This window comes from Cherax quadricarinatus, chromosome 84, assembly GCF_038502225.1.
Source record: "Cherax quadricarinatus isolate ZL_2023a chromosome 84, ASM3850222v1, whole genome shotgun sequence".
Lineage (NCBI taxonomy): Eukaryota > Metazoa > Arthropoda > Malacostraca > Decapoda > Parastacidae > Cherax > Cherax quadricarinatus.
This window is the reverse complement of record NC_091375.1, coordinates 10,961,742-10,989,281: the sequence shown is the minus strand read 5'-3', so window position 1 is coordinate 10,989,281 and position 27,540 is coordinate 10,961,742. Positions and strand designations below refer to the sequence as shown.

Genomic DNA, 27,540 nt, shown 5'->3' with positions numbered 1-27,540 from the left:
CCAGTTCACTAACACCCAGGATGTGACCCACACCAGTTCACTAACACCCAGGATGTGACTCACACCAGTTCACTAACACCCAGGATGTGACCCACACCAGTTCACTAACACCCAGGATGTGACCCACACCAGTTCACTAACACCCAGGATGTGACCCACACCAGTTCACTAACACCCAGGATGTGACCCACACCAGTTCACTAACCCCCAGGATGTGACTCACACCATTTCACTAACTACAAATAAATAACAAAAAGGCACAATACCGTGACTGGAACGATACACAAATAACCCGCACATAAAAGACAGAAGCTTACGACGACGTTTCGGTCCGACCTGGACCATTGACAAAGTCACACTAACAGAGGAGGAGCAGGACGGCTATATATAGGCAGGAAGAGGTGGAGGTAGTAGTAGTGGTAGTAGTAGTAGTACAAGAATTGTATATAATACCGACAGGATGAAATGACACATGCACAACACCCGGGCATCCCCACCGTAGACGCTTCGCCATCCAGCCAGCCACTGGATGGCGAAACGTCCACAACAAAGACAACCAGACGCCGCACATGTGTCTAATTTCATCAGTAGATGTAGTAGAAGAAGAAGAGGTAGTAGTAGTGGTAGTGGTAGAAGTGGGAAATAAGGAAGACGAGCCAGTCAAATACAAAGGAAGGGGAGCACTGCAAGAGAGCTAGAAACCCACAGAGGGAGAGCAAGCGCACCGAGGTGCGCGAAAGGGGAAGTGGTGAAATAAAATAAAGAAGGAACAGAAACACGAGACAGGAGAGAGAAAGACAACCCAGAGGAGAAAAGGAGAGAGGAAAGGGGAAGAGGAAGAAGAAAAAGAAGAAGAAGAAGAAAAAATGAGGATTCAGGTTAAGTCACGGGTGTTCTGAAGTTTGGAGCATTTTACAATGTAGTGGGAGAGGAAGGCATCTACAGAGACGAAGCCAGGGCTAAGGTTCATACAAGGAAAGTTGTGTATAAGAGAGGATTCAACTAAACGGCGACTGTTCGAGTTGGAAGTAGGGAAGACAGTTTTAGCAGAAGACCAGTCAATAGGATGGCTATGATCTCTGACGTGTCTTTTATGTGCGGGTTATTTGTGTATCATTTCACTAACACCCAGGATGTGACCCACACCAGTTCACTAACACCCAGGATGTGACCCACACCAGTTCACTAACACCCAGGATGTGACCTGCACCAGTTCACTAACACCCAGGATGTGACTCACACCAGTTCACTAACACCTAGTAGCGACCAGTGAAGAGGCGGGGCCAGGAGCTTGGACTCGACCCCTGCAACCTCAACTAGGTGAGTACAACTAGGTGAGTACCTAGGATGTGACTCACACCATTTCACTAACACCCAGGATGTGACCCACACCAGTCCACTAACACCCAGGATGTGACCCACACCAGTTCACTAACACCCAGGATGTGACTCACACCATTTCACTAACACCCAGGATGTGACCCACACCAGTTCACTAACACCCAGGATGTGACCCACACCAGTTCACTAACACCCAGGATGTGACCCACACCAGTTCACTAACACCCAGGATGCGACCCACACCAGTCCACTAACACCCAGGATGCGACCTACACCAGTCCACTAACACCCAGGATGCGACCCACACCAGTTCACTAACACCCAGGATGTGACCCACACCAGTTCACTAACACCCAGGTATCTACTTGCTGGATGAACTAGATAACAGCTGTAAGGAAACGTACCTAATGTTTCCACCCTTGCCGGGGGTTGAACCTGGACCCTGAGTGTGTGAAGGGAGAACGTTGCCTACCAGGCCACGGACCTGGTAGTTCAGCCAGACTGAACATGATGTTATTGTTCAATGAAAGTGACAATTTATGTAACAATATTTTGTGTACCTGTACCAGACGTGATGATGCTTCTTTGTTGGGTTTATAAAGGCCAGTGACAACATAAACCTGAGTATTGTTGGGTTTATAAGTCACTGACAACATAAACCTGAATATTGTTGGGTTTATAAGTCACTGACAACATAAACCTGAATATTGTTGGGTTTATAAGTCACTGACAACATAAACCTGAATATTGTTGGGTTTATAAGAGTCACTGACAACATAAACCTGAATATTGTTGGGTTTATAAGTCACTGACAACATAAACCTGAATATTGTTGGGTTTATAAGTCACTGACAACATAAACCTGAATATTGTTGGGTTTATAAGAACCACTGACAACATAAACCTGAATATTGTTGGGTTTATAAGAGTCATTGACAACATAAACCTGAATATTGTTGGGTTTATAAGAGTCACTGACAACATAAACCTGAATATTGTTGGGTTTATAAGTCACTGACAACATAAACCTGAATATTGTTGGGTTTATAAGTCACTGACAACATAAACCTGAATATTGTTGGGTTTATAAGTCACTGACAACATAAACCTGAATATTGTTGGGTTTATAAGAGTCACTGACAACATAAACCTGAATATTGTTGGGTTTATGTCACTGACAACATAAACCTGAATATTGTTGGGTTTATAAGTCACTGACAACATAAACCTGAATATTGTTGGGTTTATAAGTCACTGACAACATAAACCTGAATATTGTTGGGTTTATAAGTCACTGACAACATAAACCTGAATATTGTTGGGTTTATAAGTCACTGACAACATAAACCTGAATATTGTTGGGTTTATAAGTCACTGATGTTGTGATAGAAACACAGGCCTTATCTCTAGGCTTTATTGAACATAGAATCTTCATAGTACTTCTGCAACAACAAAATATAATGACTAGTACATCTAATAATGGCTTCTACAGGGATGGTGATGTCTTGCATATGTCAAGAGAAAAGTTATAACTACAGGCCACATATTTAAGCTCACCATGTAATCTGCATCGCTGATAAATGGATAAGGTAGGAGAGAATCACACACCATGTGTTGGTGCCCATGACACACACCAAACTGTTGTTGTTGTTAAGGGCCCCTAGAGGTGGTGCAGTATTATCCAGCTGCTGCTCCCCACAGGACCAGTATCACTACAATCTCCCCCTTCTAAAATATCAGAGACAGTAATCTCCCAAACTGTTAGGTGGGCGACGTACACGTCCCGACCTTCGTAGCCCTTGAGCCTCTTCACCAGGTTCGATATTTTCCAGCGGGGTTTGATTAACTGCTGGAGCAGAATCCTCTATTTCCATAGGGGTAGTCTCAAGGGGCTTTCCAGGAGAAAACGAAGCATCTTTCACATCTATTGGTGTATCTTGAGATTCCACACTAATAGGGATTTCAACTGGGGCTAAATGTCTTGTAGATACTGTAGTCTCTTCACCATTTTGGTAGCGAATGTGGGCGTAATGTGGATTAGCTTGCAGGAGCTCTACCTCTTCCACTAAAGGATCCGTCTTGTTCATCCTACGGTGACTCTTCAGGAGAACGGGTCCAGGATGACATAACCAAGTGGGCACGGAGGCTCCCGTAGAGGAACGACGTGAATAGTTGAGGAGTCTTTCATGAGGGGTTGCATTAGTAGCCGTGCACAGCAGTGATCTAATAGAGTGAAGAGCATCAGGTAGGACAGTTTGCCAGTGTTGAACAGGTAGATTGCGCGACTTTAATGTCATTGTAACTGCCTTCCATATAGTACCATTGAACCGCTCCACTTGACCATTGCCTTGAGGGTTGTAGCTTGTTGTTCTGCTGCAGGCAATACCTTTGCTAGCCAAAAACTCCTGAAGTTCGTTACTCATGAACGAGGATCCCCTATCTGAATGGATATAAGCTGGCATACCAAAAATAGAGAACAACTGTGAAAGACAACTAATAACAGTTGAAGCAGCCATATTTGCACAGGGGAATACAAAGGGAAACCTTGAATATTCATCTACTATGTTAAGGAAATACCTATTCTGATTTGTGTTTGGTAGAGGTCCTTTGAAATCTATATTCAATCTTTCGAAAGGCTGGGTGGATTTTATGAGATGAGTCTTCTCTGGCTGATGAAAGTTTGGCTTGCACTCTGCACATACTCTGCATGCTCTGATCACTTGTCGCACATCTTCCACTGAGTAGGGCATGTTCTTTGATTTGACAAAATGGTACAGGCGTGTAACTCCTGGGTGACACAAAGCCTTGTGGAGAGCTGAGAGTGATTGCAAATCATGACATGCTGCTCCACAGTGGGACCTAGAGAATGCATCAGGTGAGATGTTCTCTTGACCCGGTCGGTACAGAATATCAAAGTCATAACACGATAGTTCCATCCTCCAGCGTAATATCTTGTCATTCTTTATCCTACTTTTGTGCCTCTTGTCGAACATATACATCACGGACCGTTGGTCAGTCCTTATGGTGAAATGTCTACCAGTTAAATAATGCCTCCAGTGGCGAACTGCTTCTATGATGGCCTGGGCTTCCTTTTCTACAGCAGCATAACATTTCTCTGATCCTTGAAAAGTTCTCGAAAAGAAGGCTACTGGTCGTCCTGCCTGAGATAAGACTGCAGCAATGGCAATGTCAGATGCATCCGTTTCCACTTCGAATGGTAGGGACTCATCAATGGCTTGAACTACTGAGTTTTCAATGTCCTGTTTGAGAGTATGGAAAGCGGCTTCTGCTTCCTTTGTCACAGGAAATGTGGTAGCACTCAATGGGCGGACTTTACTTGAATAGTTGTAGATCCATTGTGAGTAATAAGCAAAGAGACCAAGAGTTCTTCGGAGTGACTTTTTGTCTTGAGGCATTGGAAGTTCCCGTAGAGGTCGTAGTCGTTCAGGGTCTGGGAATATTGAACCTCCTTCCACTACATAACCAAGGATGCTAAGCCTTTTAGTTGAAAAAGTGCACTTTTCCTCATTGTAACTGATATTTTTCTTCTTGGCGGCTTCCAAAAACTTATCAAGGTTTGCATCATGTTCCTCCTGGGTCTTGCCACAAATGGTAACATTATCTAAATACGCGTAGGTTCCCATGAGTTGCTCTTCCTGAATGAGTGAATCCATAATTCGTTGGAAGCAGGCTACCCCATTGGTGACTCCAAAAGGGACTCTGGTAAACTGATACAGGCCATCACTAGCCTGAAACGCTGTGTATGGTTTATCTTCATTCCTTATAGGGACTTGATGATAGGCACTCTGCAGATCAATTGTGCTAAACACGTAGTACTGAGCAATTTTGTTCACTGTATCGTCAATTCGAGGTAGAGGGTACCCATCAAGAAGTGTAAATTTGTTGATTGTCTCAGAGTAATCGATAGCCAGTCTCCGTTTCCTATAACCATCTTTAACAACAACAACCTGTGCACGCCAAGGGGAATCACTCGGTTCTATAATACCCTCCTTCAGCAGCCTCTGAGTTTCTTTCTCAATGAACATCCGATCCTCATAAGAATAGCGGCGTGACTTAGCTGATATAGGATGGCAATCCGCGGTAAGATTTGCAAACAGCTTTGGTGGGTCTACCCTTAAAGTGCTAAGTCCACAGACAACAAGAGGAGGCAGTTCACCTCCATATGTTAAGGTGACACTACCATGCAGCTTCTGAAAGTCCTGACCAAGGATAACATCAGAGCACAGTTGTGGCAGAATAGCTAAATGTACATCTTGATAATCCTTTCCGTTAACTCTGAGATTTACCTTACAAAACCCTAAGGTCTGAATAGAGAGAGATGTTGATGCCATGGAAACGGTACCTGATGAGTGATGTAGAGTCAAGGAGAGCCGTTTAACTAAGTCAAGGTTGATGAAACTCTCTGAGCTGCCACTATCAATAAGACCATCTACTTCTGTTCCTTTGATGAATACTTTCACAACTGCCTTTGACAGTGAATTTGGAGTAGCCGCAGAAGTCACTGTTGCTAGAGTCGCATGATCACTGGAATGTGTGGAGGCACTAGCTCTTGTTGATGCATTAGCACGACATACTTTAGCAAAGTGACCTTTCTTGTGGCATTTATGGCACATTGCTTCACGAGCAGGACACCTTGGACGTGGATGTCTTGAAAAACCACAAAAGAAACACACCGTACCTGCTGCTGCTGTCACTGAGGCAGGTTCCCCAGTAACTTCATTGCAAGAGTCTTGGTCAGGAATTGCAGCACTTACCACTCGAGAAGGCTGAGTGGTACTGTATACTTCAGAATTCTTCTGGGCTGAATCTAGAGCTCTTGCCTGGTCAAAGGCAGCGGCTAAGTCGAGAGTTTTATTCTCCAATAAACGCTGCCTTATTATTGGTGATTGCAGGCCACTGATAAAAGCATCCCTGATGGACTCTTCACAATACTGAGCAGCTGTCACTGCTTGGAAGTGACAGTCCTTACCTAAAATTTTCAGTGCTTGAAAGTATTCCTCTAAGGACTCATCAATCTGCTGGCGGCGAGTTGCAAGGCGATAGCGTGCAAAGATTTCATTTGTAGGTTTAATATACTGAGACTTGAGGGTTTTGATAGCATCTTCGTAGGTATTACACTCAGAAATAGCCTCATATATCTTAGGTGACACAAAATTGATGAGCAGACTTAGTTTATCTAGATCTTCTTTAGGAAGGGCTACCAAGAAGTTTTCGAAAGTCTTAAACCAGTGCTTCCATTCCTGAGCAGCCGTTGATAAGCTGGGGTCACAGTCTAGCCTCTCAGGTTTCAGTAAACGCTCCATGTTGTGATGTAGTCTAGCGCAGGATCACCACCAGGTAGCCCAGGATTCTATGTTCAATAAATTGTTGTGATAGAAACACAGGCCTTATCTCTAGGCTTTATTGAACATAGAATCTTCATAGTACTTCTGCAACAACAAAATATAATGACTAGTACATCTAATAATGGCTTCTACAGGGATGGTGATGTCTTGCATATGTCAAGAGAAAAGTTATAACTACAGGCCACATATTTAAGCTCACCATGTAATCTGCATCGCTGATAAATGGATAAGGTAGGAGAGAATCACACACCATGTGTTGGTGCCCATGACACACACCAAACTGTTGTTGTTGTTAAGGGCCCCTAGAGGTGGTGCAGTATTATCCAGCTGCTGCTCCCCACAGGACCAGTATCACTACAACTGACAACATAAACCTGAATATTGTTGGGTTTATAAGTCACTGACAACATAAACCTGAATATTGTTGGGTTTATAAGTCACTGACAACATGAACCTGAATATTGTTGAGTTTATAAGAGTCACTGACAACATAAACCTGAATATTGTTGGGTTTATAAGTCACTGACAACATAAACCTGAATATTGTTGGGTTTATAAGAGTCACTGACAACATAAACCTGAATATTGTGTATACCTGAACAAATTTACTTATATACTTACTTATGTCCACATTTCACTTGAGTTCAATAACTGTGAAGTTGGTGGTGGTAAGTACAGAGGTTGCAGGGGTCGAGACTCAGCTCCTGGCCCCGAGGTGGTAAGTACAGTGGTTCCTGACGCTGGTCTTGAGTTAGTTAGTTTAATATGTTTATTATGCACCCCATACCCATCCTGTGGGCGGTAGTCAAAAGATTACAGAGGTACATAATTGGTCCAGGGACTGGGCCTCAAAGTTTTGATAGCTGAGCAAGTTACAGAGGTAATGAATTCACAATTTACAAAGGTAATGAACTCACAATTTACAAAGGTAATGAACTCCAGGTAGGTCTAGTCACAATCATGACAAGTTACAAAGGTATTTACAGATTACAGAGGTACACAATGGGTCCAGGGACCGGGCTCCAAAGTTTTGATGGCTGAACTAGGTACAAGGTAATGAACTCACAAGTTACAAAGGTAATGAACTCACAAGTTACAAAGGTAATGAATACTGTAAGAATGGTTACTTACGTTTATACATGGCTGCAATCATGAACAAATTTTAGAGTAATGAGCAATTCACACTTCCACACCCGGTCACAACTGTAGTGAGTTATTGGTGCAAATGTTGATTGCTGAGTCTCTCTCTCTCACACACACACACATACAAATTCATACACACACACACATAAACACACACACACGAGTTCTGTCAGGAAACAGGACAAGTGTTTTCGTCTCCTCTTCCTCTTTCTTCTCCTCTTTCTTCTTGTTTTTCTCTTCTGATCCTCTTTCTTCGATATTATTTTGAATTAGTTTTATCAGCCAATCAGAGTTGGCGAAAGTAACTGACCGACCAATGAGAACATCGGGGAGGCTGTGACGTCACAGTCTATAAATACGAGTGTCTGGAACGTGCCCCAATTATTGAGGTATATAGACAGACTGGTTATAAATGACCATAATTTTTAAAGGGGTGGACCGGTAAGCCAGCGGAAGGCCTCGGTCAGATGACCAAAAGCTCCAAAGGCGGGTCATCATCTGACTAAGACCCGCGTTTACCTGGAGAGAGTTTCGGGGGTCAACGCCCCCGCGGCCCGGTCTGTGACCAGGCCTCCTGGTGGATCAGCGCCTGATCAACCAGGCTGTTGCTGCTGGCTGCACGCAAACCAACGTACGAGCCACAGCCCGGCTGATCAGGAACTGACTTTAGGTGCTTGTCCAGTGCCAGCTTGAAGACTGCCAGGGGTCTGTTGGTAATCCCCCTTATGTGTGCTGGGAGGCAGTTGAACAGTCTCGGGCCCCTGACACTTATTGTATGGTCTCTTAACGTGCTAGTGACACCCCTGCTTTTCATTGGGGGGATGGTGCATCGTCTGCCAAGTATTTTGCTTTCGTAGTGAGTGATTTTCGTGTGCAAGTTCGGTACTAGTCCCTCTAGGATTTTCCAGGTGTATATAATCATGTATCTCTCCCTCCTGCGTTCCAGGGAATACAGGTTTAGAAACCTCAAGCGCTCCCAGTAATTGAGGTGTTTTATCTCCGTTATGCGCGCCGTGAAAGTTCTCTGTACATTTTCTAGGTCGGCAATTTCACCTGCCTTGAAAGGTGCTGTTAGAGTGCAGCAATATTCCAGCCTAGATAGAACAAGTGACCTGAAGAGTGTCATCATGGGCTTGGCCTCCCTAGTTTTGAAGGTTCTCATTATCCATCCTGTCATTTTTCTAGCAGATGCGATTGATACAATGTTATGGTCCTTGAAGGTGAGATCCTCCGACATAATCACTCCCAGGTCTTTGACGTTGGTGTTTCGCTGTATTGTGTGACCAGAATTTGTTTTGTACTCTGATGAAGATTTAATTTCCTCATGTTTACCATATCTGAGTAATTGAAATTTCTCATCGTTGAACTTCATATTGTTTTCTGCAGCCCACTGAAAGATTTGGTTGATGTCCGCCTGGAGCCTTGCAGTGTCTGCAATGGAAGACACTGTCATGCAGATTCGGGTGTCATCTGCAAAGGAAGACACGGTGCTGTGGCTGACATCCTTGTCTATGTCGGATATGAGGATGAGGAACAAGATGGGAGCTAGTACTGTGCCTTGTGGAACAGAGCTTTTCACCGTAGCTGCCTCGGACTTTACTCTGTTGACGACTACTCTCTGTGTTCTGTTAGTGAGGAAATTATAGATCCATCGACCGACTTTTCCTGTTATTCCTTTAGCGCGCATTTTGTGCGCTATTACGCCATGGTCACACTTGTCGAAGGCTTTTGCAAAGTCTGTATATATTACATCTGCATTCTTTTTGTCTTCTAGTGCATTTAGGACCTTGTCGTAGTGATCCAGTAGTTGAGACAGACAGGAGCGACCTGTTCTAAACCCATGTTGCCCTGGGTTGTGTAACTGATGGGTTTCTAGATGGGTGGTGATCTTGCTTCTTAGGACCCTTTCAAAGATTTTTATGATATGGGATGTTAGTGCTATTGGTCTGTAGTTCTTTGCTGTTGCTTTACTGTCCTGTTTCCTGACGAACCTTACCTAACCTAACCTAACGTGCCCCAATTTCTGACAGACATACAAAAGAACATAAAAACAGATCCATCTCTTCCTCCCCCTTCAGGAAACGGGTCCGTAACACCTACAAACTCGCATCCACTGATGGCACCACTATCACGGGTTTTAATCCAAACTCCTCCGACATTAACTTTGCTATGACGAAACCATTAAATCATGTTTAAAGTGATTCAGTTCAACGTACGTTCTTACTTCACAATTAGACACCTACTGGCCGAGCTCCTTGAAGCAGAGAGACCAGATATTGTTTTGCTAAACAGTACCTGCCTCAAAGCCCCTCAACGTATCCGCCATTATGGTTATACTGCACTACAGTCCCCCTATGATCCCCACGATGGGGTTGCCATCCTTGTCAAATCCAACATAAAACACGAATCTCTCCCAATCCCTTTTATTCACCAACACTGTCTTGCAGTCAGAATACACACCCACCTTGGCCCCTTATCTTTTTCACCACCTATGCTTGCCCAAACACTATTCTCAACATACACGACCTTTCCTTAGTCTTCAACTACACCAACTTACCTACTAGCTGACATGAATGCCAAACACACCGCCTTTCATCACACCAGTAACAACCAACTTGGTCACCAATTACTCAACTTCACTAACCATAAACACCTAATTCATCTCGGCCCAGACTTCAATACCTTCTTCAATCACACGGGCCAAGGCAAACCAGACATCATTCTGGCAAACCGAGCCAGTTCTCTATTTCAACACTACATCTCACCTGGCCCTATTACAGGCTCTGATCACATCCCAGTCATCTTGCACATCTCCAACCCTATCCTCATTCCAACCACACCTTCCTTCTCCTACAAGAACGCTGACTGGGATGCTTTCAAACAACACATAGACAATATTAACCTCACCTATGACTATAACAACAAACCTATCTCTGACATCGATACTCAGCTTGATCTCATCCAGGACACCATTACACAAGCAGCCAACAACGCAATACCAAAGAAAACTCACACCACTCGTTATTCCTTCAAACCGTCACTCAGAACAAGAAGACTAATTATCTGCTACCACAACCGCTTCCTCTACAACACACACAGATTTAATCAAGTTCGATTAGATCTCACTTACCTTAGAAACAACATTCTACACAGTCTAGACCAAGACCACAACAATCACTGGTCACAACTCATACAACAAGCTGACAAACAGCGTATTAAAAACACTAAAGCCTTCTGGAACTTCATCAAAAAAATAAGAGGCACTACTCCCACCAACAAATTCAAACACATCACCCACAACAACACACACATCTCAGACCCGCAGGCTACTACCAACATCTTCAAACACATCTGGGAGAACATCTTCCACCCTCACCGACCTCACCCTAACGTTATTCAACACATTCAGAACATAGAACATTGGAACACTGCACACACACAAGATACAACACCAGATACCCACATTCATCTAGACTCTAGAGTCTCTAGACTCTCTTACCTCCTCCCAAGAACTCGACACTCCTTTCACCAACACAGACATTAAAACTCTCCTCAGACACCTTCCTCCCAAGGCTCCTGGCGCCTCTGGCCTAAACCATATTATCCTAAAACACCTTCCTGACTCTATCATTACTGCCTACACAAACCTCCTCAATGCCTCCCTTGCCTCTGGATACTTCCCTTCCCTCTTCAAAGCTGCTACTGCTATCCTCCTTCCTAAACCCAAAAAAGACCACTCTGATCCTAGAAACTATCGCCCTATCAGCCTCCTCGAAACTTTAGGTAAACTCTTTGAAAAACTCATCAACCATCGCCTTCGCAGATACCTGGAACACAACTCTCTACTTTCTGATGGTCAGTTTGGCTTCAGAACACACAGATCCACACAAGATGCCATCAACATCATTCTCAACTACATCCACATAAACACAGAACAAAGAAACAGGACAGCCCTGGTTGCAAAAGACGTTGAAAAAGCTTTTGACACTGTCTGGCACCAAGGGCTCAAGTACAAACTCTGCACTAACTTTAACCTGCCTCTCACTACTCGTAAACTCCTCTGCAACTTCCTAGACGGCCGTACCATGAGAATCAAATTCCAAGGCTGTTACTCTGACTACTTCACACTAAATGCTGGAGTACCCCAGGGATCTGTCCTCTCCCCTACCCTCTACATTTTATACACTAACGACATTCCAACACCTGTATACCAGAACTCCATCACACTAGCCTATGCAGACGACATTACACAACTTATCACTCATGCCAATATAGATACACTCACACACAAAACACAAAATGAGGTCGACAGGATAGCCATCTGGGAACAAAAATGGAGATCAAAACCAATGCAGCTAAATCCAGCATTACATATTTTAACTACAGAAAACGTGATCCTCCATTACCTGTCGAGCTCAGAATAGCTGACACCCGCACTTACATCCCCATGACAATCTGTCACTGCCCTTGGCGTTAATCTTGACTACCTTCTACGCTTACACGGACACATTCACTCAAGGCATGCAATAGCTAGTAAGGCCCTTGCGGGCCTCTACAAGCTGAAACATGCCTCTCAACGCACCAAACTACACCTCTACAAATCCCTTATACGTCCTCTGGGTGACCCGGTGGTCTGGTGGCTAAAGCTCCCGCTTCACACACGGAGGGCCCGGGTTCGATTCCCGGCGGGTGGAAACATTTGACACGTTTCCTTACACCTGTTGTCCTGTTCACCTAGCAGCAAATAGGTACCTGGGTGTTAGTCGACTGGTGTGGGTCGCATCCTGGGGGACAAGATTAAGGACCCCAATGGAAATAAGTTAGACAGTCCTCGATGACGCACTGACTTTCTTGGGTTATCCTGGGTGGCTAACCCTCCGGGGTTAAAAATCCGAACGAAATCTTATCTTATCTTATCTCTGATAACTTACTCTCCTCTAGCCCTCTCTCTTGCAGCAAAAACAAACTTACTTAAACTGCAGCGTGTCCAGAACAAGGCGCTGCGCTGGGTGCTTGATGTCAGATGGGAGGACTTCGCCACATGCGAGTCTCTACATGCCCAGTTAGACATCCCTGCGCTGAATCTGTACTGGAAGACGCTCAGTGACAGACAGATTGACAAACTCGTGACACGACATGACTATTGGACCTCTCTCCTTGACGAAGACATTCGCAGACCCACAAACCAACACAGCCTTTTCTACTCCTTGCATGATCCTGCTCCTAACCCTATTTACAAATAACCTTGGATTCTCCGAAAGGTACCTTCTATGACAGGTACCATTCTCTGATCCACGTCCGCCTTACCCTTTGGGTTAAGACATGGCTCAGTTCTACACTCCTCTCTAGCTCTGAACGTCGCATGTCCCTTCCTCCCCGCTCACCCCACCGGAGTCCCAACAGAAGAGCCTGAATTTCTCTTCTCAATATCTGTCCCACGATCGCCTCGCTGCTGGGTTAAGCCCTGGCTCTATTTCTACGACTAAGAACACTCCTCTCCATTTTGGATCTTACCTGAACTTTCGTTCGTTCGGAACGTGAGACAGTTGAGGTACAGCTGCCGTAGGGGATGTTACGCTCTCGTCTTCCAATTTATTGTTTCTACTGTCCCGACCACTTAACTAACTTAAAGTAAGTCATAAATAACTTTGTTTTGTCACATAACTAAATTATTATGAAATAAGAAGTAGGCTTCTGGAAGTTTCTTTGATAATATGTTTTACACTTATATATATTAATCTATGTATGTATACATCCATGTATACATCAGTGTATACATCCATTATACATCAGTGTATACATCCATTATACATCAGTGTATACATCCATTATACATCAGTGTATACATCCATTATACATCAGTGTATACATCCATTATACATCAGTGTATACATCCATTATACATCAGTTTACCTGGAGTTTACCTGGAGAGAGTTCCGGGGGGTCAACGCCCCCGCGGCCCGGTCTGTGACCAGGCCTCATTTTCATCACAACTTTCTCCTCCACTGGCGGCGGCGGCGGCGGCGGCGGCGGCGGCGGCTGCTGCTGCTGCTGCTGCTGCTGCTGCTGCTGCTGCTGCTGCTGCTGCTGCTGCTGCTGCTGCTTCTGCTGCTGCTGCTGCTGCTGCTGCTGCTGCTGCTGCTGCTGCTTACTTCAAACTAGTAAATAGTAACTGCTTCTAACTAGTAAATAGTAACTACTTCAAACTAGTACACAGTAACTACTAACTAGTAAATAGTAACTACTTCAAACTAGTACACAGTAACTACTAACTAGTAAATAGTAACTACTTCTAACTAGTAAATAGTAACTACTTCAAACTAGTACACAGTAACTACTAACTAGTAAATAGTAACTACTTCAAACTAGTAAATAGTAACTACTTCAAACTAGTAAATAGTAACTACTTCAAACTAGTAAATAGTAACTACTTCAAACTAGTACATAATAACTACTTAAAACTAGTAAATAGTAACTACTTCAAACTAGTAAATAGTAACTACTTCAAACTAGTACATAATAACTACTTCAAACTAGTACATAATAACTACTTCAAACTAGTAAATAGTAACTACTTCAAACTAGTACATAATAACTACTTCAAACTAGTACATAATAACTACTTAAAACTAGTAAATAGTAACTACTTCAAACTAGTAAATAGTAACTACTTCAAACTAGTACATAATAACTACTTCAAACTAGTACATAATAACTACTTAAAACTAGTAAATAGTAACTACTTCAAAGTAGTAAATAGTAACTACTTAAAACTAGTAAATAGTAACTACTTCAAACTAGTACATAATAACTACTTCAAACTAGTACATAATAACTACTTAAAACTAGTAAATAGTAACTACTTCAAACTAGTACATAATAACTACTTCAAACTAGTAAATAGTAACTACTTCAAACTAGTAAATAGTAACTACTTCAAACTAGTAAATAGTAACTACTTCAAAGTAGTAAATAGTAACTACTTAAAACTAGTAAATAGTAACTACTTCAAACTAGTACATAATAACTACTTCAAACTAGTACATAATAACTACTTCAAACTAGTAAATAGTAACTACTTAAAACTAGTAAATAGTAACTACTTCAAACTAGTACATAATAACTACTTCAAACTAGTACATAATAACTACTTCAAACTAGTACATAATAACTACTTCAAACTAGTACATAATAACTACTTCAAACTAGTACATAATAACTACTTCAAACTAGTACATAATAACTACTTAAAACTAGTAAATAGTAACTACTTCAAACTAGTACATAATAACTACTTCAAACTAGTACATAATAACTACTTCAAACTAGTACATAATAACTACTTAAAACTAGTAAATAGTAACTACTTCAAACTAGTACATAATAACTACTTCAAACTAGTAAATAGTAACTACTTCAAACTAGTACATAATAACTACTTCAAACTAGTACATAATAACTACTTCAAACTAGTAAATAGTAACTACTTCAAACTAGCACACAATAACTACTTCAAACTTGTTGTTGTTGGTATGACCAGAGCTTTGGTAAGATGGGTAAGGAAGAAGGATGGGTAAGGAAGAAGGATGGGTAAGGAAGAAGGATGGGTAAGGAAGAAGGATGGGTAAGGAAGAAGGATGGGTAAGGATAGAAATATTGGAAAAGGGTGGGAGGGGGGAGAGAGGTAGGATATAAAAGGTAAGTGGCCCAACCACTTTGGTGTAATTTAAAAAGTGTATGTGAAATGATAAGATATTCTTTAAGGGGTATACAATTTGCTTGTAACAGATAAGTGAACTATAGATATATAGATATAAATCCATATGTATTCCTGTTAACCTTTTGGGGCCTAGTTCCTAGGCCTTTTGTGTATCCATATGCTCTCGCGCTACCGTCCACAGGATGGATATGGGGTGCACAATAAACTAGCCACTTCGGTGGCAAAATCTAATCTAATCTTATAAATTGTATACCCCTCAAGGAAGGTTCCTTGATGTTGGTGAGGGGCTCTTGATTTAGGGAATTGGATCTGTGCTCCAGTTCCCCGAATTAAGCCTGAATGCCTTCCACATCCCCCCCCAGGCGCTGTATAATCCTCCGGGTTTAGCGCTTCCCCTTGATTATAATAATAATAATAATATATATTGTATATCTTAAATGTTTCTCACAATTATCACATAAATGTTAAACCTAAGACCCAATCTAACTTTGTTATTATTTAAATACACTACCTAACAGAATACTCCATTCTACTGAATGTACAACAATGCAAGCAACCATATGACCTGTCTTTGTAATACTCATTTGTGCTTTATCGTTATTTGTTTGCAATAATGTTTTATCACTGATTACATCATTGCTTAGTTAATCTTAAGTTAATTTTAAGCCAGCCCGTAATGCTATGCATAAAAGTGGCTTTGGCATGCTGCTCTTACCTGTATTTTTTGTACCTCTGTATGTATGTTCAAATTACTAAATAAATAAATAAACTAGGGAGGTGGCAACAAGAGCAGATGCAGCCCTGCCAGAAGACTCCTGTTTAGATCCATCAGTGTATATAACTTGTGATAACTTATTACTACCAGCTAGGTGAGAAATTTCTTCTTGAGCAGTTGCTCTAACAAGAGATTTAAGGAAGGGATTACTAGCAATGAGCTTCTTAGGAGAGACTTGTAGGTATGTGATATTAAATGAACACATCTTCCATAGAGGGGTGAAATGTTCTTGTTGCCTACAGTGATACAGTTCATGCAGGTTATAAAACTTAATGCAATTGCACGTTTTCACAATCCATTTGGATTTATGTGTATTTACCTCTAGACACTTGGTAAGATTCATTGTGACAGAGTCTGGTTCATTTCTCAACATTCTAATACCGAGTACAGTGTTAATCTCAACAATCCTATCACTGATACTAGAAATACCAAGCTCCTTCCTCATGTTAAGAACTTTTGTAGATTTGGGACACCCAAGAATAATTCTGAGAGCTTCATTCTGCATTAACTCCTAGGGTCGGAGAGAACTTTCTCTAGCTAATATCAACATGGGAGCAGCATAATCAATTAAGGACCTAACATAGGCTATGTATATCATTCTCACATTAGCACCATAGTTGGGGTTGTAGCCAGCAACATTAGCACCATAGTTGGGGTTGTAGCCAGCAACATTAGCACCATAGTTGGGGTTGTAGCCAGCAACATTAGCACCAGAGTTGGGGTTGTAGCCAGCAACATTAGCACCATAGTTGGGGTTGTAGCCAGCAACATTAGCACCATAGTTGGGGTTGTAGCCAGCAACATTAGCACCATAGTTGGGGTTGTAGCCAGCAACATTAGCACAATAGTTGGGGTTGTAGCCAGCAACATTAGCACCATAGTTGGGGTTGTAGCCAGCAACAGCTTTGAGAGCATTTAGCCTATCTTTGCATTTCTTATTTAGTTGTGGTATAGTGGATTTGATAAAGGGTACATCTACACCAAGATATCTGTAGGTTTTAACGTAGCTAATGATGGGTGGGGGATGTCGTTTGCTTGTTAATATCTTTGCTTTAGAGGAAGATATTATGAGGCCTAGTCGATTACAAATTGCTTGAACTTCATTAAGAATGGTGCTCATCTTTTTATGCCCTGTTGTATGTATCATGATATCATTTTTCCTAGCGGATGAGGTAGATGCATTGTTTTGGTCTTTGAAGGCGAGATTCTCTGACATTATCACTCCCAGGTCCTTCACATTACTTTTCTGCTCTATTGTATGGTTAGAATTTGTGGTATACCCTGCCACATTTTTAATTTCTTCAAGTTTTCCATATCTGAGTAGTTGAAATTTCTCCTCGTTGAACTTTATATTGTTTTGAGTGGCCTATTCGAAGATTTGGTTGATGTCCGCTTGGAGTCTCGCAGTATCTTTGATGGAGGTCACTGTCATGGTGATCCGATGTAAGCTACGGCTTACATCTCTGTCTATGTCAGAAATGAGGATGAGGAATAGAATGGGAGCGAGTACTGTGCCTTGTGGAACAGAGCTTTTTACCATGGCTGCCTGAGACTTTAATCTGTTTACTATTACTCTTTGTGTTCTATATGTCAGGAAGTTGTAGATCTATCTAGCAACTTTTCCATTACTGAACCCCTAGACAACGTTACCAACTTATCCATTAATAAACTCTACACAATGTTACCAACTTGGTGGTTAGTGATGAGGCCGGTGACCACAGGGACAATGAAGGAGATAATACTGGCAAATGTGTTGCTGATGCCAAACAATGTGCCTGCAAAGAGAGAATTCTGATAAAGGTCTCTTAAGTAAGTTTTCCTCAGGTATACACAAATACAGTTACATAGATTATCATACATAACAGCATAAGTGTAAAGAACCTAAGATAACCCCAAAAAATCAGACAAAGTGACTTATTTCCACTGGGGTCTCTTCATCCAAGAAACTGAAGCCACCCTTACCTACATCGGAGCAAACCCGATTCTCAATCCTCAGGTGCTATATGGCCCCTATGGGTTTAGCTCATCCTCATGAACAGAATAATGTCTGTTTGCAAAAACGCCAAGACATGATAATCTGATTATTATTTTTTTTAACGCACCAGCTGTCTCCCACCCAGGCAGGGTGACGCAAAAAAAGAAGAAACTTATGAAATTTATTTTCTTATACTATTCAGTAATCTATACAGGAGAAGGGGTTACTAGCCCCCTCCTGGCATATTTTTAGTTGCCTCTTACTACACGCATGGCTTACGGAGGAAAGATTCTTTTCCACTTCCCCATGCAGAATTTACTATTATTATTGATGAAGATAAATGGTATAAAATACCGACACTATGGAAACATAAACACATATGCAGTTTAATGTGATCCTTTATTGACAACGTTTCACCCACACAGTGGGCTTTTTCAAGTCACAAACAGATCTACCTGGGGTGGAAGGTACTGGAGTATTTATAGTAAGAATGTTGAGGTAAGGTGGAGAATGCTGCATCTGATGATCCACTGGGTGGGGTTATAGAGTCTTGGGTAGCTTGGCAGGGGTATTGGACAAGTTGTGAGTAGACCTTCTGCAGTGTTCTATGTTCTTATGTGGGATAGCGATGAAGAAGTTTCTTGGCGAGTGGTTCAGCTATGTTATAGAAGCCATTGTTCTGGTTGAAATTGTTGGTTATAGAGATAAGCGATGATTCCAGGATTCTTCGGTATTGAGTGTTGTCTTCTGTGGCGATAAGTCTTGAGTTTCTGTAGTTGATTAAATGGTTGTGTGAATTGCGATGTTGTACACAGGCATTCCTTGTATCGTCAGTCCTGCTTGCGTATTGGTGTTCTGAAATACGTGTTTGGAGGTCCCTTGATGTTTCGCCCACGTATAATTTGTTGCAGTCATTACAAGGGATTATGTATACCCTTGCAGAGGATGGAAGCTTGTCCTGTCAACCTCAACATTCTGACTATAAATACTCCCCTACCTTCCACCCCAGGTAGATCTGTTTGTGACTTGAAAAAGCCCACTGTGTGAGCGAAACGTTGTCAGTAAAGGATCACATTAAACTCCATATGTGTTTGTTTCCATTATTATTATTATTAGTACTACTACTATTAAGACACCTCCATGAAAGGAGTACACACCTGAAAGGTTAGGAGCTATGTCTGTAGAGTTGACGATGACACTTGTGGTGATGGCACCGTTAAAGAACAGTGCTAGGCAGATGAGTGCCACTGTCACCTCCCACTGGCATCCTCCATATGCCACACCTATCACCACCACCGCTGGCACCCACATTGCTGCCACATAAACCCATTATTTCTATCATCACAATCATAACTTTAACATACATAACTTTTATTTTCAACTTGATCATTACTACTACTACTGATCTTCTAATATTTTAACATTTCTTCAGTTTATTATATTCCTTAGACAAGTTCAGTAAGTTCATGGACGATGTGACCAGTTAACTGTGTAGTTAATAGGCTTCAAACTTAATAAAATAAACTCATTTTTGTTTAGTCCAAAAACTTTATAGTCAAGAGAGTTATAACTGGATTAGTTTCTATATAGACTACCTAACTTTATATTGATTTTGAGCACAAATATGATAATGTAACTTGTACTTTGTTTCTGAGTATCTCTAAAGTTGTATAAATGTAAACTGATCTATTTTTTATGAAATGATTAAGAAAAAGTCACCTTTGTTCATTCATTATTAAGGCTGTGTGTCATCTGTACATCACCAGTCAATATTTTAAATCCCTAAAATAGGGATTAAAATTTATTGTATGTACACGTATATAGTATATGCTGAGGTATATTCAACTCTAAGTGTATATACACTGTTGCTCTCAGTGCATACAAATGAGATAGACTCAGGCTTTAGAACAAACTTTTCGTGGTACAATGTCTCTGATGAGCTTCATTATAACTTCACAAAGCTCTACACAGAACCAAACATTGTACTATCATGATTATATAAAACTACACAGATTAAAGTTCTTATTTAGGCTACCTAATTTTGACTTTAACTTAAAATTATTTTTACAAATTAAATGCACTGAATTTATCCCAGAATAACCCAATAAGGCCAAATAACGTGACTTAAATGTCTAGCAAAAGCTAGTTCTTGATGGCGTCTTCAGAGTAATGAGTTACCAAGGATGCTGAAGATTCTGCGAGTATTGATGAGGGAGAGATGATGATGTTGTACAAGCCAGTCACTCAGGGTACTGGCACCTACTGCTCCAGTGTACCGGGAGAGGAAAGGTAGGGCAGACAGGGCACCGTTCTGCAGGAGAGGGTATCAAGGAATTAGTGTCACAGCCATCACACACACACTGGAGCTGTGAATCGACCCCTGCAACCAAATGTAGGTTAGTACATACTCTCATGATGTTACAAAAAACGCGATTCTGAAAGCTTAGAGATCTCCAGGTAATACTAGAAAGGACTGCCCTTCTAGCATCCAGCCTGTTACTGGGTTTTCGTAACAAGTAGTCAGTATCCTTGTCCAATTATCCATTATAATTCAGTATGATTCATTAGTGCTTCAGGATTACAACTGGTAGGCTACTAACTAGAGAAATTAAAATTTAATAAATTTATTAAGTCTAGAGGTATATTATCAAATTAAATTAAATTAAATTAATCACAGTAATCAAAATAATATCACTTCTCTCAAGTACAATATTATTGTGCTTGAAGCACATATCACATTTATAATTCTTAAGTACCCTCTGGTACATTAACATTTAATAAGATATTACAAATATGTACAAGTAAGTTTGTGTATGCGTGTAAGTGCTCTAAGTAGTTCGCTATGTCTCACGACTCGACTAGACTTAAACAAGTGACTGACAAAGTCCTCACATAAACTAAGTTCTTGACCAACTGGCAATCAGAACAGTCTGCTTGAACAACAAAAAGAATGCTAAGCCCAATAGCAATACAACAAGAAACTGCGACACAATCAGGACAAGGAGATAATATAATGACACTAAGTAGGGACCATCAGCAGATCCTCCACAAAAGTCACAAAACTCCCATACTACTGAATCTAAGTTCAGCATAGGAAAATCCCTGACACTGATAATACACAGATACCAGTATAAATTAAGTCAGAAGCTATAGCTCAGGACCTGAGATACTCAGAGTGTCTATGAAACACACAACCTCAGTACAACGTCGAAAATCACTAAGTCTACACAATGTTCTGTGAACAGAGTTCTACAGAACTAACAAGAATAATGAGACAGACAATCTGTCCAACCACCAAGAGAGTCTAGACCAGACTGAATACTTCAGGCGAGGTGAGGACAACCCCCCCTCGATCACGTGATAGCTCCGTGGACAGCACAGCTCAGTAACAACGAGAAGCCGGCAGGGAAACGAGCCACAAGCGATAATTACAGTAGTTAGACAATCAAGACTTGAACTGAACACATAATATGTTACATCCTACCTAACAAAGGAATCTACGTCAAATAACAATATAAAGCAATACATTTACGATTTAGCTATTATCGCAAATATAAGCAATATAAAATTATATGAAAAGATAATAATTATATATATACATAAAAATCATTGCAACCCATTCAGGGGTTGCAACACATGACCTCATGTGGGACTGAACTTGGGATGGTTAGATGACATTCACACGCCTGGATTTTCCTCAGTTAGTATTCCTACACCTGGAATTCTTACATTCCCACACCTGGCATTCCTATATTCCCATATTGGCATTCTTGCTATCCCACACCTGGCAATCCTACACCTAGTATTCTCACACCTGGCATTCCTACACCTAACATTCCTACACCTAGTATTCCCACTCCTGACATTCCTACACCTAGTATTCCCACACCTGACATTCCTACACCTAGTATTCCCACACCTGACATTCCTGCACCTAGTATTCCCACACCTGACATTCCTACACCTAGTATTCCCACACCTGACATTCCTACACCTAGTATTCCCACACCTGACATTCCTACACCTAGTATTCCCACACCTGACATTCCTACACCTAGTATTCCCACACCTAACATTCCTACACCTAGTATTCCCACACCTGACATTCCTACACCTAGTATTCCCACTCCTGACATTCCTACACCTAGTATTCCCACACCTGACATTCCTACACCTAGTATTCCCACGCCTGACATTCCTGCTCCTAGTATTCCCACACCTGACATTCCTACACCTAGTATTCCCACACCTGACATTCCTGCACCTAGTATTCCCACACCTGACATTCCTACACCTAGTATTCCCACACCTGACATTCCTGCACCTAGTATTCCCACACCTGACATTCCTGCACCTAGTATTCCCACACCTGACATTCCTACACCTAGTATTCCCACACCTGACATTCCTGCACCTAGTATTCCCACACCTGACATTCCTGCACCTAGTATTCCCACACCTGACATTCCTACACCTAGTATTCCCACACCTGACATTCCTGCACCTAGTATTCCCACACCTAACATTCCTACACCTAGTATTCCCACACCTGACATTCCTGCACCTAGTATTCCCACACCTGACATTCCTGCACCTAGTATTTCCACACCTGACATTCCTACACCTAGTATTCCCACACCTGACATTCCTGCACCTAGTATTCCCACACCTAACATTCCTACACCTAGTATTCCCACACCTGACATTCCTGCACCTAGTATTCCCACACCTGACATTCCTACACCTAGTATTCCCACACCTGACATTCCTACACCTAGTATTCCCACACCTGACATTCCTACATAGTATTCCCACACCTGACATTCCTACACCTAGTATTCCCACACCTGACATTCCTTTAAGGTAAAAGGAGTCTTGACGCAGGTGCAGCAACTCTCCCATCCCTTGGATCAAAATCTCCACTTCTCTCAACTTCAGGACTAGCCTAGCTGGACACCTCAAAATATTCTCCTGGTGCCTTATATGCCAAAAAAAACTTATTTTGGTCTATTAATAAAGTAGACGTGTATGAATATTATTGCTATATTATTATGGGTATTATTACATTAAATTGTTATAGAGGAAAAATATGACCTGTGCTTAATATCTAATTGTAATTTAATTTCTGTCATGACTCACGATTTTTTTTTTCAATTCTGCCGTAAATAACTAACCGTAAAGAATATACAATAACGAAAGTAGTTATGAAAAAAAAGTAATTGTGGGAAAAAAAAGTCAGTCACGTACAGCAGTATATGTGAGATTTAAGGACAAAACCATAGAGTCCTTGGAAATGAAGGTCAGGTTAGGTAAAATATGTCAGGAAACAGGACAAGTGTTTCCTGACGAGTGTCTGAGTTATATGATGACCCACAGCTGGTGCTTTTGGTCATCTGACCGAGGCCTTCCACTGGCTTACCCCTCCACCCCTTGAAAAATTCTGGTTATGATCTTTGAAATGAAGATGGTGGCCATCAACAAGGATAAATAGTATTAAGTACAGAACTATAACCACCATAGAAAGGATCAACTATTATATTTATATGAAGTGCCAAACAGACAAGGCCTTTCAGTGCAAATACTGGAGGCTCGATCCTTCATCAACTAATCACGATACAATTCTCAGTCAGGTTTCATTTTTGAAGCAAAACACCGTGTTAAAATTACATTTAAATTTTAAGGAAATTATTATTATAATCAAAAAAGAAGAGCGAAGCCACAAGGACTATACAGCAGTTTTAAGGAAAGAGTCTCAGAAAGAAACTGGCCCGGGTAAAGCAGCCCTGGTCATACCGCTTTAATGGAGAATCCCAGGACATTCTTCATGTATGTTGGCAGCTGGGTGAGGAAAAGTGTGAGGCCCCAGGAGTTGCCCATGTCACACACCACAATGGCATAGACAGGCAGGCTCCTGACTATATCTCTCCATGGGATGGTGTCTGGCTGCTGCCTCTCACTCGTTCCTGAGCTCCTCAGACGTCCTTCGATGTATGCTAGTTCCTTCCTGCTGATCCTGTAGTGACAGCTACTTTAATATCTTATGATTCATTGCATGGCCGTCATGCGGGTGATAGTCAAAATATAAGAGGCTCGTAATGGCTCAAGGGGCTGGACCACAAATTTTAAGTGTAGTGGAGAAATACAAATAATTTGAGTTTTACGATATTTAGAGTTTAAACTATTAGGCTTCTCTATGTAGGTAGGTTGGTAAATATGGTTTAAAGCCTATCGACTACACTATGGTCATTAAGGCTGACCAATAACCTTGTCACCACTAGTTAAGAATCATTTAATCCCTAAAGCCAAACTCTCAGCATATAATACGCTGAGAAAAATACAGCAAGGGGTTTTTAATGCATCAAACTGGTCTTAACTTCACTGAATGTAACCTGAACGTCATCTTCCCCATCATTCCCTGGCAATATATCACCCACTAAGATTTAGCGCTTCCTCTCATGATTATAATAAAATTAGATACATTTTCGGTTGTTGCGCGATCCAAGAAAGGAATACCTGTGTTCTACAAGCCCAGCCTCCTCTACCTCAATGTATGCAAAAGGAATACTGGAAGACAAAATTCAAATACCAAAAATGTGTGTGTATTTGTGGGTATGAATTCTTGTATGTATGTGCTCTTTAATTTTTATAAAAAGTCAATAAAATTGAGAAAAATAAAATCAGACGTCTTCTTAGAAATCTAACATTTTTTTTTTCGAAAACTGCTGTTTATCATTCATTTTAGTTAATTTCTTATTTGTAATTCAGTTTAATTTACATGTTGAGGCCCCTCAACCTAAAGTACTCTGGGCCCCCCAAGGTCTAAATTCGGCATTGGTCACCCTGTGTCCTAGAGTATACCTGGAGAGGGTTTCGGGGGTCAACGCCCCCGCGGCCCGGTCTGAGACCAGGCCTCGTGGTGGATCAGGGTCTGATGAGCCAGGCTGTTACTGCTGGCCACACGCAAAGCGACGTACGATCCACAGCCCTGCTGATCAGGTACTGACTTTAGGTGCTTTTCCAGTGCCTTCTTGAAGACAGCCAGGGGTATATTGGTAATCCCCCTTATGTATGCTGGGAGGCAGTTGAACAGTCTTGGGCCCCTGACACTTATTGTGCTGTCTCTCAGTGTACTCGTGGCGCTGAAAAACTGATCACTACTACTGCTACAACTTCTACTCACCATGAACGTAGTTTCCAAGTTATGTCTACTCCAGAACTTAGGGCAGAGATCTGTCTTCATTAAACAAATGAACAAACTTATAACAACCCATTCTATCGACGAACTCAAGACATCAATAAAAGATCAGAATTCTTGGCCCAGTGGACTACATTACCAAAATTCCAATGCCTCTTCAGTGACGTTACCATGGCAGCCCAAACTCATGCTAATGGAATGGCAATCTTTTACTACATAAATCCTAGCCATATTGAAGCTGAGGGCTCTCAACACATCACGCCCTGTTGGAGCTGCTACTCCTACCTACATCTCTCCAAGGACTGTCCTATGAAGGATAAGAAATTCTGCTCGACTTGTAGCTGTGAAGGGCATGATTTCAAGGCTTGCACCATCACCTCCTCTCCAAATTTACTCAACTGTAAGAGTGAACGTCGCACACTGGCTGCTAGGTGCCCTATGTTCATCCATTTCGGATCATGAGACACTTGAGCCTCATTTGGTAATCTTCATTCCGGAAACGTTTCTCCACCACACCTTCACTAATAGTTGACCAGGGTTTAAAATGTAAAGCAGACTGAATAAGACATTCTATGGTTATTGATGAAAATCTTGGATGGTATGAAATTTGTAGGTGACAGATGGACGGCTCCGGTATCACGTCGAACAGTATTAAGGGTTCACTCAGCTCAAACTTAAACTTGGGCTTTTATATATGCCAGTTTTCTTTTTTCTGAAGCATTAATTACATAATTATCTAAAACCCTGTAAATTATATCACTTTCCTTTATATATTATTATAACAAAAACTGTTTCCTTTATGTGAAAAACTAAATTGACAAAATTGTCAGTGGGACTTAAGTGACCCAGTCAAAAGTCATGAATAACACCTCTCGTGTCTTTGAGAGTTGGATGTCAAGATAGAAAATTATAAATAACTCACATATATCGACCATATAATGCAGGTTTAATGCAATGGTTATTACATAACAAAATATGTATTTTTAAAAGTTCAATTAAATGTTTCATTCTTATGTGCAAAGCAACCAAACAATCTGAGAAAAGCTTCCTTAATACGTTGTTTAAGAGGAAATCCTCTGGCATAACCTCTAACTACGTCACGGTAACAAACATGTCTCTCGGGAGAAATTTTATGCCGTTGTTTTGTAAAATTTATTACCTTTAGTTTCTTTAACACAGGTAGTCCAATGATTATAGGATGCATAAATTCTTTTACAACTTCAAAATCAACTTTTATTATCTCTGCATCTATTTTTAATTTAACATTTAGAACTAAATGTGTAACCGGTGACACCATATACAGTATTTATGGATAATGGACGTCGTAGTTTAGTTAATTTTAGGCCGAATTTGCGTACCATATCCTCTGTTATGATTGACATAGGACTTCCTGTGTCCAAATGGCATATTGCAGCTTGGCCGTCAATCTCCAGCTCTTGGAACATGTGTCGAGGAGTAAATGTCTTGAATAATAATTTACGAGCTACAAGCAGTGGCTCATCATATATAAATTCGAGGGAGCATTGGTGACCAACCAAGAAGTCCATGCCTAGAAGACCAAAATTCAAATTACCATCTATTATGTTAACAGGGAGGTCGATTCCATATCCTTGAAAACGTAAAACAATGCTGCAAGTTTCAATTGTCCCGTAACTCTTTTTGTTCTTAATTTCACAACCATTCAGAAATGATCTTGAGACTAAAGAGTTAGGAGAACCAGTATCGATAATGAAATATACATCCTGGGTACCACTCCGTGCAGTGAAGCCAACATAATTTGCCCACTGGTAATCCAACTTTATGATCCGCATTATGGCGGATGTCTTCGCAGATCCGGCGAATACTTAAGTATTACCGCTGGAAGTACAACCTTTGTACATCCAAGACGAGATGTGAGGTCCTCACCAGAGACTACTCACTTAAATATAGTTACTCTAGAGTCCTATAAATTACTGAAGTAATATAGTCTACTTAGATATATATTAGTTATGGTAGACTCCTGTAAATTGCTGAAGTAATGTAAAG

The 27,540-nt window shown here is 41.3% G+C and overlaps 1 protein-coding gene across 1 annotated transcript in view; it reads right to left on the bottom strand.

Annotated features, from left to right (window-relative positions):
• The window catches only part of LOC138855185 (putative inorganic phosphate cotransporter), a 34,841-nt gene extending 10,486 nt beyond the window's left edge, over positions 1–24,355 (bottom strand). Inside the window, exons 1-4 of the mRNA XM_070103066.1 lie at positions 24,114–24,355; positions 20,499–20,631; positions 19,478–19,633; positions 18,035–18,120 (exon numbers count right to left, since the gene is read on the bottom strand). Of these exons, the coding sequence (XP_069959167.1) occupies positions 18,035–18,120; positions 19,478–19,633; positions 20,499–20,631; positions 24,114–24,197 (459 nt within the window). The 5' untranslated portion in view covers positions 24,198–24,355. The remainder of the gene's footprint in view (positions 1–18,034; positions 18,121–19,477; positions 19,634–20,498; positions 20,632–24,113) is intronic.
• Positions 24,356–27,540: the final 3,185 nt, after the last annotated feature.